Here is a 16,297-nt window from a genome sequence, read left to right as displayed (position 1 = left end):
TTATTACAGTAGTAGTTATTACATTTCACTGCATATATGTATGAAAGTATGTATATGTAAGTGACGAATGAAAATCTTGAATCTAATGATGATTGGTTGTTTAAAGACCAAAATATGGGAAGATCGTTCTCCGAAGAGGGGGATTGGTGGCGGTTCTGTGAAACAAAAAACTGTGCTATTATTATCCCACAGGTCGTCCACAGGACAGAGTTGTTGCACCAGTTCTTGATGATTAAAGAATGAATAAAAAGTGGCATTGCAGGTTGAGAAGTTGAACTCCACTTCTCCACAAAAAGGAAACAGAAGAAACCGAGCGCTCAGAGCGGTCAGAAGCCTGAGCGCTTTGTTCACAGCGATTACTTTGTCATTAGTTTACCTCATTATTTGGCACTTGGCCATGTATAATATGAAAGTCCAACTTTGGAACATTATATATATATGACGGAAAATAAGTAATAGCAAGCCTTTAAGTTAGTAAGGCTAGTTTCGCTTTAGGGAAGATCAAGCCTTCCTTAGATAATGTGAGCCCTGGACGGAGTGGGAGGGGATGTGGAGGGAAAAGGGTCCCGCAATGCCAGGTCAACGTCAACATGCGGTGTGTTTTCCCACAGGGCTCCTTAAGCACACCACGCTTCTTTACCCTCACCGCCGAATTCTCCGTCTTGAGCCCGCAGTCCTGGGACGCTAACACAAACAATACCAAAAACCTTTATGAGCTGGAGCCACCTGCCAACATCTCCAAAAAAGAAGAAAGAGAAAAATCTCATCTCAATTCTCAATCCCCTTCCATTGCTCTCTCTCTCTCTCTCTCTCTCTCTCTCTCTCTCTCTCTCTCTCTCTCTCTCTCTCTCTCTCGCTCTCTCGCTCTCTCTCTCCCTCGCTGCATTTTTTCCCAGGCTGAGGCTGAGGCGCTGTCTATGGACCCTCTGGCTCCGCTGCTTTCGTCAGTCACTTGGAGCGCGCTGAAAAGTTTTGTGAACTCCCCAGTGTCGGAGTGGGAAGGGAAGAGGGAAAAGGGGGGTGGGTGGGTGGGTGGTGGGGGTGGGTGATGGGACGCGGCCCGGCGGCGCAAGCAGGCTGCTCCAGAGACGAGCGATCCAGATTGTCCCCGTCTGATCTGGAGCGGAGAGGATGATTCGTGGGGTCATGACCGGACGGAGCCTCTGCCCCCTGGCCCTCCTGGGACTCCTGCTGGGACTCCTGCCGGGACTCGCGGTGGAGCCGGGCCGTGGCTTCAGCATCGGGGACGAGGATTTCTACATGCAGGAGCTGCTGACCAAGGAGCAGCACAACAGGGTCCGGGGGACGAGCGAGGAGTCCCAGGCCTCGATATCCGACAAGAAGGAGCTGAGAGAGGAGGAGGAGGAGGAGGAGGAGGACAAGAGGAGGCACTTGGAAAAAACTACTGCTGAAGGCAAATCAGGTAAAAAATGTAATAACGGCCCTGTCCCAACAACTTGACAATTTTGGGGGAAAAAAAGAAACGTCCTGGAATTGGCACTCAATCTCAATGCTCAATGGCACTGCTAGAACTCTTTTCAAAAATATTTGAATTGACAGGGTTTAAAAACATGCATGACATTTTCATGGAGTGCCCAATGAACTTGCGGGAGCTTAAATCCAAACTATTTTTCATTGCTTTATTTGATCATGCAGTCTCAGTATGTAGTGAGGTTTATAGTGCCAGAAACCAATGTTGCCCAATTCAACCCTAGGAAGACTTTTAGGGTTGAGTGCTGTGACTTGGTGTCATGGTCTTTAGATTTGCACTCATTTACAGATGTTAGACATCTAGGTTTGGGACTTGATATACTGTAGATAGATACATCTAGGTATGACTAAAGTGAAGTCCATTAAGTTATAGTGGATTGTATAATTTCATTTTTTTTTCAAACTTTGAAGGAGAAATATGCTGAATTGTGGTACAAAAATCTAATTTTTATTTACAGGGTATTTTAAATTGCTGCTGAATGGGTAATCCATATCGGCTTTTGAAAGCACGTTTGGATAAAAGTTGTCAATCAAACAACAGTAATTGCTGTGTGAGAATAAAAGCTTCGGTTAAATTCTCTTCTGTATTGCTGTGGAATAAGTGTGTTTTGAAATTAGATTCTAGACGTATTAAAAATTAATTTCTGCCATTTTATCCTTTGAGCGGGCAGCTTTATCTTTTGTTTTTGCAAAACAGGCACATCTGTGGGACTTTTTGCACAATGCCGTTTATTGTTGCTGCAGCGCACAAAAAAGAAGGCATTCATTTTTCTTCAAAGTCCACTAATGCGCTCCAGACACTCTTTCTGCCGCTTGATAAATTAAAACGGAGAACCTCGCGGAGGAGAAGAAAACTCATTGTGTCCTCTGCTCGGATGGGTGACAGATGAAATCAATTTACTTTTTCGAAGGACACGCGAAAGGTAAACAAACGACATCGACAACACGGTGACAACAATCCCCCTCATTACGTATGCCAGTGGGAGGTTCCCCAAACCCCACGTCCCCTGTCCCCCCCCCTCACTGTTCCCCAAAGTGCTTGTCTGTGTGAAACGTGTCTGATCAGGCCCGCGGCACATGCGGTAGCAGGTTTTCTGTGTGTGGGAAACACTGCCGGCTGATTGGAGGACGCTAACAGGCGTGATGCTGGGGCCGGTCAGCAGTGCTGCTGGGTAATGCGGAGCAGCTGTGTTGACTTAATGGCTCAGGCATCCTCCCGCACGTGTCCCAGCAGAGATACCTGCTGCAGGTGGGCCCCGCCGAGGGGACTCAGTAGTGATTTGTTATTAGAGCCCCGAGATCAGAGGTTCAACCTTTTTTTTATGTCATATATCAAGGAGGATGCTCAATTTGATACACAGTAGCCCACAGGCCTCCCCTTTTGACAAGATTTTACTCTCAGGGACCCCCAATCCGAGAAGATCTTTCTTAGTGTAGCTATGCTATAGTTACAGCATAACAGGGAAACTATGATCAAAAGTCATTATTGTACACTCTCTATCGCTTAAATAATGATGATGCAATTAATGATGCAAATAATGGTGAATTTTAAAGTGGCAACATTTCACGCGAACATTTCAGTTTTGTTTTTTTTGGCGTCACCTATGGGGAAAAGCAGTAATTGTAGGTGTGTTTTTTGGACCCCACTTCCCAGAGATCCAATTTGCGTTGCGTGTCTGACATCGGTCAGTTGGTAGTTACAGTAGTACTGTAGCACCTGGGCCACACCTCCATAACAATTAGCCAGTACACATGAATGCATGAATTTGAATGCATGCCGGAAAAGTCGCCACAGACACCCTGTTCTAAATACTCAGAATACTGCAAATGCAAGTGTTTCGGTGGGCCATAAGCTCAAACACCTCATTTGGCGATAGATGGTGACTTAACAGACTTTTTTTTTTTTAATCTTCGAGATTGGCACTTTAACTATTAAATCATCTTTCCTGGGGATCCCCTCTAACCTCAAAAAGGAACCCTGGGAGGTCCCCGGACCTCACTTTGAGAACCACTGTCCCCCCAGATCACTCACTCACTCACTCACCAGACACGTTGTGAGATCATGTGCTGCACCGTATAGGGCTGATTAGGGCTTCAAACAAATAAATGATTTGCAGGAAGGAATCTCGGCTTGCTGTTGCGCAAGCGGAAATCCACGCAGCTCTCAGGGCTTTCAGATGTGAGAGATTATTATCACATGGGGCCTATCCTGGCCTGACACTCTCAGTCAAATTAAACACGCGTTGTTCTTGGGTTCTCGTTCTCTCGGAATGCGAGCCCTCGCCATGCTCCCGTGCAGGATATTTCCACGATGGCATCGAAACTTGAGGCTGTCAACTGCACAAGTGCTTTGACTGTACAGCAGCTTAATAGCATCACTGACAGCTATGGTTGTATGTGCAAAGGGAAAATTAATTGATTGACCTGAGCTTTGCTTCTGTGCATATCACCATTGTCATTTCTGGGAGGTGAAGTGGCGCAAACGTTTTGACGAAACGTACATATACATAAGTGTTGTTGTTGTTGTTGTTGTTTGTTTTTCCAGTGAAAACAGCAGGAAAGAAGCCAGAGAAGACCAAGAAGAACGCCCTGAAGAACCCCAACAGCGTCTCAGAAGGGGAGGTACAGTTCAACCCGGTTAAAGAGGGTGAGTGCAGGAGGGGGAGTCCACCGTGTCGGAGAGTAATCGGTCACTAAATCCGTTCCCCTTCGAGATGTGCAGAGGTCGTTGCAGTGCCTTCCATGGGGCTGTTAGGGCACGGCGGAAAAAGCAAACAAAAAGAACACACACACACACACACACACACACACACACACACACACACACACACACACAGAGGCATACACACACATCTGATGAATGTTTTGGAATGAAACATTAGAAAAGAAAACAAACAGCAAAAAATATGTTTCCCTGAGAGGAAAAATCCTGCAATGCAGATGACGCGCTGTGCGGCTGTGTTGGGTCGCAGGACACCACTGTCCACTTCGCTGATGAAGCATCGCAAAGTCTCGCAATGGATCACAGGATGCCGGATTTGCCAAACTGATGCCAGGAGGCTCCTGTGGCCTTCCTGTAGGAACGCCTGCTGCCTGAGTTTTATATCACCATCTTCTCTTCCAAGATTTGATTTGGGGCACGGTGCCTGAATCTCCGCCTCAAACTTTCCAAAGCCCATGGCTGACGCGATACATTTCCCTTATTTACACAGCGTCAGATTTTTTAGCATTAAAAGAGAGACATGTTTATGAACGTGGGCTTGTATAAAAATTATTTTTCTCTAAACGGCCAAATTGTGTATTTATGTTGATGCCATCGCTAAGAGAGGTAGCGAGACAGAGCAGAAAGCTGCCATTTATATTCAGTGTTGGGAAGTCTACGGGGATTGTTAGCAGAAAGTTGGATTGCAGGAGTCATCTAACATGTTGGAAAATGGGAACGTGGCGCTAGATGCTTGGCGTGGTGTTGGAGTTATGCAGGAGGGCAGCGCACAGACAAACACTGGAAGGCCCAAGCTCCAAGATTATGTTTTATGACTGAAATCCTGTCTGAGCGATCCGACCTGCCTTCTGATTTATTTGACTCCGGTTCCATCTCTGTCCCTTGCGAATGTTTTATTTGGACCACACTCGGGTAAAAAAAGGAAATTATGCATAAAATGGCGGCTAATCGTCCAAAGTCAAAGCTGGCTAATTGTTAGAGGTAAAAAAGAAATCGGAAGAGTTCATTTCAGGGATTCAAAATCTCTACGCCACAGTATTTTCCTTATTGGCTTCATGTTGTTGGAGCTCAAGCTTTGACTTGCAGTTCATATTCAAATGAATGCCACTGACATTGTGGTCAACATCATACCTGCAATTCTGTGTACTTTTAAGGCATTCTTGACCATATAAGAGAGTCAACACGGGCCGAGACGGAGTCAAGTCAAGCCACTGCCAAGTTTTACAAGCTCCAGACTGGACTCAAGGCCGAGTACAGACTCAAGTGCTTCTTCCCAGAGAATGAATGACAAAATGCTCTTAAGCTTTTGTTTTTTATTTGTGGAGCGGAACGTGATTCAGACTGGATTCCTTGTCATTTATTCTTCTACACGGACATCGCAGTTTGCCCTCTGTGTCCTTAGTTTGGACAGATTGGTGCTGCTTGACGCCGCCCCCTCCCCAGGATTTCCAATGTGCCAGAAGAAAGAAAGAAAGAAGAAGAAGATGTGCCTGTGTGAGATTGAATAAAATACTTGCCGAACGCGGACTAACACAGAACCTACGGTTTGATTGTTGGATCTTGTTTGTTGCTCGCTCAAAGCCATATCGGGCAAGTGTCCCATTTCGGTATATTTTCGACCCTGACCGTCCATTGTTCCTTGTTGTCAAAGTAAAGTTCTGTTCCTCTCTGGGACCTGCACAGATGCTATGTGCAGATGGAGATTATGAGTTATGCTCTAAAAAATGACATGGAGATAATGATTAAGTGTTGTTTTCTGTTTCTGTTGCTCCGTGGGCCTTGTTTCAGGCCCAGGTTGACGCTTAATAGTTGCGTTGCCTTCGGGCCAGGCATCTCTGAGTCCCGGTCGCTTTGAGAATTAGACATTGTCAGAAGAGACATTATTTTGGCTTTAAACGGCCTGGTGTTAATGCACAAAATAACCTAACACCTAAATGATACAGTTTCAGCTTCCATGACACCTGAGCTTTGTACCTGATAGAAAAGAAAAATTCCACAAAGGTGGGGTCTGAATTCTGTTTTACCCTTTTCCCACTGCACCAAAAACCTGGTAACGGCCACCAAGAGTCGGCATTTGCCACCACCGGGAAAGGAAAAACTCGGGTCTCAGTCATGGTCAAATGACCCAGCAATAGACCTAGGTTTTAATCTGCTCCACCCACCAATTTTGGCCCCTTTACCTGCGCGGCGCGATGCGACACGCGTTGAAGTTCCGGACACTGGCGCATAAAGTATCCAGCATGGAGTATCCAGCATAAAGTATCCAGCATAAAGTATCCAGCATGGAGTATCCAGCATAAAGTATCCAGCATGGAGTATCCAGCATAAAGTATCCAGCATAAAGTATCCAGCATAAAGTATCCAGCATGGAGTATCCAGCATGGAGTATCCAGCATGGAGTATCTATGTGCGGGTGCGGCGGGGCTCCATGTTGCTTCCATTGTAGTGTGTCGTTCATGACTGATCCGATTCTTTTGAACGGCTCAAAATACTTTTTTTTTTAAGTTTTGCAGTTTTATATCATTGTTTGTTTAAGTTGCTCCTCTACTCCTTAAGTAGTCTCCCCTACTGCTTTGTTCCCAGTCACACTGGAACCACGACACGGCCCTTTTTCCGGCGTGTTCGTGACTTCGAATGTGACTCACCGGAAAAAAACGGCATTTCTCCTGCCAATAGGAGAGGTGTCATTCGCCTATTTTGGTTTGAAAATTTACGTGGTCTAATATGTGTTTTTTTGTATTTGCATTCAGTACAACCAGGCCAGTCTCTATTGACAGATACATGTGAGGGCCATGAACCAACACAGATGAATGAACTCAGAATCAACCTCATTTTGTCTTGCTGTATCCAGCCCCGTGGCCCCGTGCCAGTGACATGTGCAGCACATGTTGCCTGCCTTCAAAAATAGTTGCTCGTAATAGTTCAAATTCCACTGCATTAGGCAGAGTTGTAGTTGAAACCATCTAAAGCAAGACTGATACCGGGCAGGGACTTGAAGATGAATATCAGTATATTCATTTGGAGTCAAAGCTACATCATAGGATGACATTTCTTAATGTACTAAAGCAAATGGTTTCACACACAATGTTTTAATAGGGCCTGGGTTGAAAAAAACAACAAACAAAAAAAACAAACCTCCCGCATGATGTCTTTTTTTCCGGGACCAATTAAGACGAGAGCTTGCCTAATTGGGTCTGAGGGGGAGAGGAGGCCTGGATCAGGGCATGCTGCCACCGAGAGAGTCTGAGAGGACTCCAATCCGGGGAAGTCTGCTACTGTAATGGTTTGAATCTCCGCCCAGAGTTGTTGTGAACAGCTGAAATTCCACCTGTCAATCCACATCGGTCCATCTGATCCCAAACCGATAGCGAAAGGGAATGGCCTTGCGGTCTCTCTATAATAACATAAAGATGTGGATTCACTTTAATAAAAACGAATATACCCTCTGGCGCATAATGAAAACATTCCTCGGTGATGTTCTGCTTTCTATAAATTCAACGCCGCCTGTACTGATAAAAAAAATTTTTCCCCCTGTGAAAGCGGAAACTCGCCGCCAAATCTCCGGCGCTGCCCGGCGGCATGCGGCTGGATATCCAGCGCAGTCAGGCGGGCGGTTAGCGGACGATCATTAGCATCGACCCCGATAAAAGCAGCAGGGGGACTGGTTGTGACCCGGCGTGAGCTCGCCCCCGGGTCGGGGCGGGGGGAGCAAAACAGGCATCTCTGTGTGACCGAGCACGGATCCATACAGCTCGCCGTCGGCACAGGAACAAGGACGCTGTCCAGCAGCGATGTAGACTTTAGTAGCTGACCCGAGGCAGCGCCCCTTTCCAGCTCGCCACTTAGTAGGGTGCCCACAGTATGGGCAATACACACACACACACACACACACACCACCACCTGTGCAAAATAAACGTGCAATATTCGGTAATAACACTGTGATGAGTAAGTGTAACCTATCCATTATTAGCCGTGTCCATATTGTTGTATACATATTATTATTATTATTATTATTATTATTATTATTATTATTAATAATAATAATAATTATTTATATTTATTTGATGTATTTATTTTTCATCATGTACAAAATTATACAGCTATACTTCTAACTAACTTCATATTCATATTCATATTATTCATACACAGTCAATACTTGCATCCTTACTGCCACTTAGCCCCTGCCAAAGCCTTCTATGTAATGTATCTTTATCTGGTACATAGAACACATTTTCTATATTGTGTGTATATTATATTTTGGGTTATATATTTTTTTGACTGGTTAGCATATTTTTTTCCACCAATTATGAACATACCTGGACACAAATAATCTTTTCTAAAAAATCTGTATTTTTGGGAGAGTAGTTTTCAAGGCCTTGAGGGATGGAGTTCATCAGATTTTTACGATATTATACTTAATATACAACGTAGTTTGGCCGCTTGTTGCCACGCGGCTCTGAGTGAGTTGTCATTGCCTTTTGGCAACTTGACAGTGACACCATTATGTATTTGGTCCTTGTATACTATTAAATTGGATTCTTAAGTTTATAAGGAGTCTCTGCTTTGTATTTACAGTCCTTGCTTGCGGACCCACATTATAAATTGTAGCCTGAATTATAATCTTGTGATTCATAATACTGTCTGGAGTTATTGTCGTGTTTTTCAGTTTTCATCCCTTAAAGGCTCCTCGTTCTATTCCATAGTTGATTGTTGATTGTTACTGTGGTTTACAAAAATGCGTAAACAACAAAAAACAACAAGTTTTGTTTTATCGTACTCCCACATATTGCGTTTGTACTTCTCAACTTAATTAGTGTGGTACATCTCCTCCCCCCTTCGCTGCGGAGGTTTTGACCCTGACACCGTGCTTGGCGCTGTGCTGAAGGGCGCGGATCAGAGGGAAGCCGAGGACATCGTTTTAATGGGCTGCGTGTTTGTGCCGCGAGAGCCCAATGTGCTCGATGCGGCGCTTGGGCGGGTTATGGACCCGATGATTGTCGTCGCTGAAAGCTCCCGGAGCTGGACGCGGTCGTCGGAGCTTCCATGGTCGGCCACGCCCCGATGGCGATTCCCGGAAAGGAGTTTGATAGGAATCGGCGATGAAATGTTCGACTCTTGTTTTCTTTTCTTTTTTTTGAGACTCGATGTTTGACGAGGCACTCAGTCAAAGGTGCGGTTCAGTTTGATTCAGTTGGTAATAATGCATGGCTGAGCGAAACACTTGCCGTAAACGATGAACGGGAGTCAGAGAAAGAGTCGGTGGTTCAGAGTCGGGTTCTGAATTCTGTCTAAATTATTTATTTTGGGGCAAAGTGTAAATCAGTCACATTCTATATGAATTATGCCAAATGCCCTCGCCTTTTCTCCACATTAAGTGAATCCTCAGTCATTATTTGCACTTTGCGACTCAAGATGAATTTACTCACTTGCTCACTCTCTCTCTTGCTCGCCCGCTCACTGAATGAAAACGTAAGCAACTCGCTGGGCTCGTAGCTGTGCTGCCTGAGGGGCTCGCAGCTCTCGTCTTTTCTTCTCGTTTGGGAATCCAGAGTCGAGACTCGGTGAATGCCGTTACGTCCAACTGCGCTTGCAGCCACGCACGACCAGACGGACGGACAAACAAACAAATGAATGAACGGAGCGGGAGATAAAAGGAACGGCTCCTTTACTGCTTACTGAAGTGACTCCCGAGTCACTCCAATGATTCGTTCGATATGACCTAATAGTTTGCGAGTCTTGCATCAGTGATAGAAATCCGAAATACGTTTTTGTTTTTTTTGGTTTTGTTTTTTTAATGGCATATCAGCTATATAGCTCCTATAAATACTGATGTAAATATGACGTAGGCCGGTTACACACACACGAGTCTCTCGCTTTCAGATTGCTCTTAATTAACTGTCAAATTGTTTACAGTGTGAGAGTTGTGGCAGGCGTACGTTTCAAAATTGCACAACGGTTGCGCGCCTCACGCAAAGATTCATAAATCACACCTTGGGCTTGACACATTTTAAAAATGCATGACCGGGAATCCTGTTCTGACGGAATTAATTTTTTTTCCCCTGTTCTTTCCAAGTCGCCTCTCAGGTAGTTGCCTTTTGTTTTCGAGAGAAGTAATTGTTTATCCGTTGAGATGGCGATAAAGAGGTGGCAGGGGAAACCGATTCTACGTCGTTCACCTTTTTTCTCCAGTTCTTGGTTTCTTATAATGGCAGAACATTTGGTGACGGCTTTATTTTATAACCATGGAAAAATCGAGTTCTCCGGAAATTTTCACTTGTACTCAATACAGTTCACTGTAGAACAATAATAATACTAATTCAGAACGTCACTTTAAGTCCGTTGATTTAAAGTGGCGATCCTTAAGATTTTATCTGTTGGGGGAATACACTACAAGTCCCAGAATTCCATTCAAAACTGCAAACATTTTGCAACAGCTGTAAAACAAAATATAGATTATTACAATCTGACAGATTAACACCAAATACATTCCTCTTATTATTATTATTATTATTATTATTATTATTATTTTATTTTTATTTTATTTTATTTTATTTTTTATTAAATTATGAGTCACAAATTAACAATATTAAGACAGCGGGTATTGCCTCAACAATAGCTTCATTTACTGACAAATGCACAGAAATAAATGTCTTCATTCTGTCAAAAATGAATTTGTAGTTTCCTCCGCTCCCATGAAAAGTTCTTATTGATAAAGCAATTGTTTCCTAGGGTTTTGAAAACACTCACACACGTGACACACTTACCTTTGTCTGAGTATCGGCGGGCAATTTGTCATCCTGACTCCCCGCAGAATGCCCGCCGCTGGGACTTGAGACGCTGAAGATTGATGACTTCCAGCTCCACGCCTCCACCATGAAGCGCTACGGCCTGGGAGCGCACAGAGGTCGTCTCAACATCCAGGTAGTCCGCTCTCTCGGCAGTGTTTTGGATGAAAGCCAACCAAGTCTATCTATCATTACTATTATTATTATTATTATTATTATGATTCCACCAGTGCAATCTCACATTTCTTTTAAAATTGTCCACAGTCCAGATGGATCACACTAGTTTTAATTTCCTTTCCGCGAATATGAAATTGATAGAAAAGTCACAGTAATTAAAAGATCCTTATCTTTGGAATGGAACTTCAGATCAATATTTTTGAAATAACCACACACGCCATGTGTGTTTGCTAACTCTAACGTCGCGAAATTATGAGTCGTGATAAAATGCCTTTGGCCGGAGACGGTGGGATGTGGGCTGGGATATAATCCCCAAAACTTATCGAGGGCTGAAAAGGAGGTATTTCCTTCTGCTTTGAGGTTATAATAATTCTCAGGGGCGGATTCATGAAAGGATTGCGTGAGGGCTTTTGCAGCCTCTAAACTAGCGCAAATTACAGAAAACGCAAGTTGTTTATTTATTCACAAAGCACCCGCAAACAGTGAAATGCACCGTATTATTTTAATTGAAATATATTATTCATATATTGGGCACAAACTTGTCCCCTTTCTTTACAAATGAGCCTTGTTGCAATACGCGTCATTCACAAACACAGGCGCAATTAGTCACTCGCATTGAAAGTGTAAATTATTACCGTCTGCCGAGAGCCGGTGGTAATTGCGTTGAGACCAAAAAAAAAAAAGTAATAACTGCAGCGGTGCACGATCGTCTTCAGAGAGCTGGTGCAGTTGAAGCGCATGCCCAGACTTTCCAGCGATCTGTAAATAATATTTTGCCATTATTTTTATTGGTCACGGCATCCTATAGCGATGCCTTGAATGGGTAGCTGTCTGCAGTTTTCAAAATGCACTCCAAAAGCGACTTGTTAAAATTTTCAATCATTTATTGTCCAAAGAAGGCATTACAAACACTGACATAACAAAACCTAACTGAAAAGATATAGATAAATCTAAGCTAAAAGGTATAGGAAATAGCGATAAAGTGGTCAAAACTGGCCTTGAACCACAGATGGCATCGAACCTGCAGGACCATGGACAGTGCCACAGGTGCAGCGACCCAACTTGGTGGAGCAAAATATATGAAATTATCTACATTGTTATATTAAGATAAGTTGAGAACTAGAATCCCTCAAGTAAAATTTAAAATATGTACACATTTAATTCCATTAATAAATGAACTGTGTGGCAAAAGTATGTTTTATTATAGATGTACTCATATTATTTAAATGTTTTATAGTCACTGCACATAAACCTCAAAACACTTACAGTAGTACAACCGAGGCTTTGGCAGAGCACTGGTGCAGGCCCTCCAAGGATTTCCTTAATTTTACATTTTTATTTAGCACAAACTCACTACTGTCTGACAATTGTTTTAAGTTTTATATTCATTTAAGATTGATAATTCATAAAATGGGCAAGTGTAGAGCAGTGGCGTGAATGCGTAATGACTCATCAATGGAGACCCCACTCACGGCTGATGCACAAATGATTTCCTTTGCCGCATGGATCATTGCGATCAGACGCAAAACAAGGGCAAATGGAACGCGGCGGCAAAACTTTACGGGCGTGTTTGCAGCGTCGTATCGTCAGCGCAACATCTTTTGTGAATCGGACGCTCAGAGGGTGCAGACAACGGGCGCGATTGATTCGCACTAATGGCGCTGTCGGCGGCCGCAACTCATTCCTTGTGAATTCCCCCCCTTCGGTATGTAACGGTCTGCAGAGCGCGTCTCATCCTTCCCTGCCGCTACAAGTTTCCCCAAAAACTCTGGTCTCACAGTGGAGGAAACACATGTGTCTAATTCGCTCAAGAAGCAACCAGCAAAACAAAGCCTGTGTTGTTGGGTGTTTACCTCCCTCTGCGTTGGTTGTGTGTGTAATACTGTGTGAGGGGGGGTTGGATCGGGATAATGCGTCCAAATTGTGGGGAATTATGTGTAGATCTAGAGAAATACAGAGAGAGAGAGAGAGCAGATGCCGTCTATTAAATCGGGCTGGCGTCCAATCACCTTTATTTCAGCGCCAGTGGCTGATGTGTCGAGGCTTCGGATGTCCATCTGTACTGTGATAATTAGGAGTGGGTAAAATAATACAACCCGCGTTTCACACATTCTCACTTTGGCTTGCTGGCGGGAGCCTATGGAGACGTTGTAAACAACCGGCGAATCACCGTCAAAGGAGAGGAAGGAGATTTTGAGGCTTTTTTACTGTCTAGTTAAGGTAATGTAGGGGATGTATTTATGCTGAGTCAGCAGAGCGCTTTCAGCAGCGATGAGCTTTTTGAGAGTAAACAGCAAGATCTTTTTTTTTACTTGGTTTCTAGCTTTAAATTGTACCCAAAGGACCAATTTCCCCATGAGGAAAAGTTTTATTTGAACATAATATCCATCGAGGTTTCAATGTTCCTTTCTAACGCCACACAGATGCTTTTGGTGTTCAAGCTGATCCAGCCGTACCCCCCCCCCCCCGCCCCCACCCCTCCAAAAAAAGGAGTTCACTTTGATGTGCCTCTAAAGTGTGCACTCCAGTCATCTTCACTCAGGTCTTTAACTGATTAGGGGCCCGATATAGAGGCGGCGGGGGCGGCGTGTAATTCATTGTGACTTGACAGCGTTGATTAAGATGCGATGATGTCCTACACTCGGAGCAACATGCTGTCACAACGTAAATTTGGAGGGAGAGCATCTACGATGTCACCTGTCAGCGTATTACTATTTTTATTATTATTACTATTCTGAGTGAGCGTGAGTTCCAAGCCAGCAGTCACATTTAATCACAGAAATGTGCTTACTTGTTTAATTCAGTTTTACTATAATTTGTCCGTACACTAGCAGTTTTAAGACAATATAGTTGAGGTAACCGCTTTTTTTTTTAGCTTTTGTAAGCAACGCCGAATAAGCAGAAAAAAACAGCAGGAAACAGAAATGCAGCCAAAACTCTGGTCCAGATCAGCCAATGTACAGTGTATGGGCATTTTATCCCACAGTGCACACTGTACATTGGCTGATGTGGACCAGAGTTTTGGCTGCAGCAGGTATTGTACTATAACTCTCTGTGGCAGTCCCGCCTGCCACACGCCACCTGAGTGGCATTTTCAGGGGCCTCCGACACAGACACAGGCAGAGATGTAGCAAACACACCAGTTTATTGTAGAGAGTGGGCAAGGTGGAACAAGCCAGGGGCAGAAGGACACATGTCATGACAGAGGCGCGTGTGTGTGGGGATGAGGGTTTTACCTGTTGCTCGTTGATTGCTCTGACAAACAACAGGCATACCGCCACCTCCGAGCCGGGCCCAATTACCTAGACCCAAGATAGGTGTGGGTGCTTAAACCACACCACCCCCTCACCACACCCGTGTGGCTTAATTCCCTTTAATAACCGTTCTGTTTTAACCAACCTCCGCACCCCAGGCTTTACTTGCAATGTCAACACATGCAACCTGATTTCATGGGAGTGTGGAGATTGAATGTTGTGGGGAGCTTGTCTTGGTTATAAGATACATGTCTTAAAGGAATGGTTCATTTGCAGGTTGCAACCTTTTCTCCATACAGGACGGGTGCCTTACGCCCTCCCATCAGGAGGTCAATGCAAATAATGGGGGACAAATCCACACTCGTGGAGTGTTCAGTGCAAAATCTCACTCCGCCTCTCAGATGATGCCACAGCAGTCTGAATTAATCATTATTTTGACATTTGTTTTTATAGCTAAGCTGCCTATTTGCAGGTGCTATTTTCATTACTTTTCTGCAGTCTTAACGGTGTCACCAAAGTGGCTGACCTACATAATTGTGTGACGCTGATGATGAACAGTTTTGAGAACATCCCTGCATTTAGAGGAATACAACCAAAGAGAAGCAAATGATTATTTAGAGGTTCCCCACTTTTCTGTCATATTTGTATCAAAGCATTGTATTGAGATATGTGCAAGTTTATTTTACAGAAACTAGCAGATATGGCAAAATAGTTGTGGCCTTATACATCATCAACTACTTTTTTTTTAAATTATTTTAAATTTCCTTTAATTTTATTGTGGCGAGCTGCCGTCTTCTCATCTTTGTGAATAAAAATCTTTTCAGACGCGTGGTAAATAAACAACACAATTTGGTAGTAGCACCAGCAAACAGGGAATTTAACAACAAAACCAAACATCATTTTTTTTTTTTAAATAAAGATAAAGTCAGTCTGCTGTGGCATCGTGTTATCTCTTCCTGAAACATTGAGTGAGTTTTTGCATTGAACGCAGAGTGATTTGTCCCCCATCACTTTGTATTGAACTGCCGGTGTAAAAGTAACGTGATGAGCCCAATCCCCTTTTTATCCCCTATTTAAAGATCACATTAGCTTCATTATTGATAAAAACAAAAAATACGTTTTGCTGTCTTTGCTATTGTTACATATGTTCATACTGTACCTCCGTCTGAAATAGAGCTGGGTTTTAATTGACTCCCTGTTGTGCTACGCCACCCCCTCACCCTTTGACCCTCCATCCCCTCGGTCACCCCCCCGGAACCCGTCCCGTTAGGCCGGCATTTATGAGGACGACCTCTACGACGGGGGCTGGTGCGCCGGGAGGGACGACCCCCTGCAGTGGTTTGAGGTGGACGGGAGGAGGCTGACCAAGTTCACCGGGGTCATCACGCAAGGACGGAGCTCCCTCTGGTCGTGAGTAGGAAGCAGACAGAATCCAGATCAATTATGTGTGATTTTTGTAAATAAGGTTTTTTCATTATTACCACATAATTTAATAAATTTGTAACCCAAGGAGTACCAAAATAGAGCGGTAGGATGCAGATGAGTTAAACTAAATTAAGGTGCTGATTTATTTACAGTCAAGAATAAAATAAATACATTAGTTTACTCAGAATATAAAAATAATAAGGTCATTTACAAAACTGAGCAGTAAACAACTCAGAAATCTGCTGAAGAACGTCCCCCTTCCATGTCCAAATCCTCGTTTCTGCACACAATGAAACTGATGTGGACTTTTTTTTTTCCTCTTTATGTACAAACTCTTTACAGTACAACATGGGGAGCTTATAACTTTAATATCATAAGGACATTTCAATATATTCTATTAACAAATCAGCAAACATCTGACTGTGGGTTTAATTCACTCAGTT

The 16,297-nt window shown here is 43.7% G+C and overlaps 1 protein-coding gene across 1 annotated transcript in view; it reads left to right on the top strand.

Annotated features, from left to right (window-relative positions):
- Positions 1-1,146: 1,146 nt before the first annotated feature.
- The window catches only part of cpxm2 (carboxypeptidase X (M14 family), member 2), a gene marked incomplete at its 5' end in the record, with an annotated part of 37,096 nt that continues 21,945 nt past the window's right edge, over positions 1,147-16,297 (top strand). The window contains 4 exons of the mRNA XM_080021262.1: positions 1,147-1,423; positions 4,037-4,138; positions 11,025-11,134; positions 15,700-15,839. Coding sequence (XP_079877388.1) covers positions 1,147-1,423; positions 4,037-4,138; positions 11,025-11,134; positions 15,700-15,839 — 629 coding nt within the window. The remainder of the gene's footprint in view (positions 1,424-4,036; positions 4,139-11,024; positions 11,135-15,699; positions 15,840-16,297) is intronic.

This window comes from Zeus faber (assembly GCF_960531495.2).
Source record: "Zeus faber genome assembly, chromosome: 20".
Lineage (NCBI taxonomy): Eukaryota > Metazoa > Chordata > Actinopteri > Zeiformes > Zeidae > Zeus > Zeus faber.
This window is presented reverse-complemented; position numbering and strand designations above follow the sequence as displayed.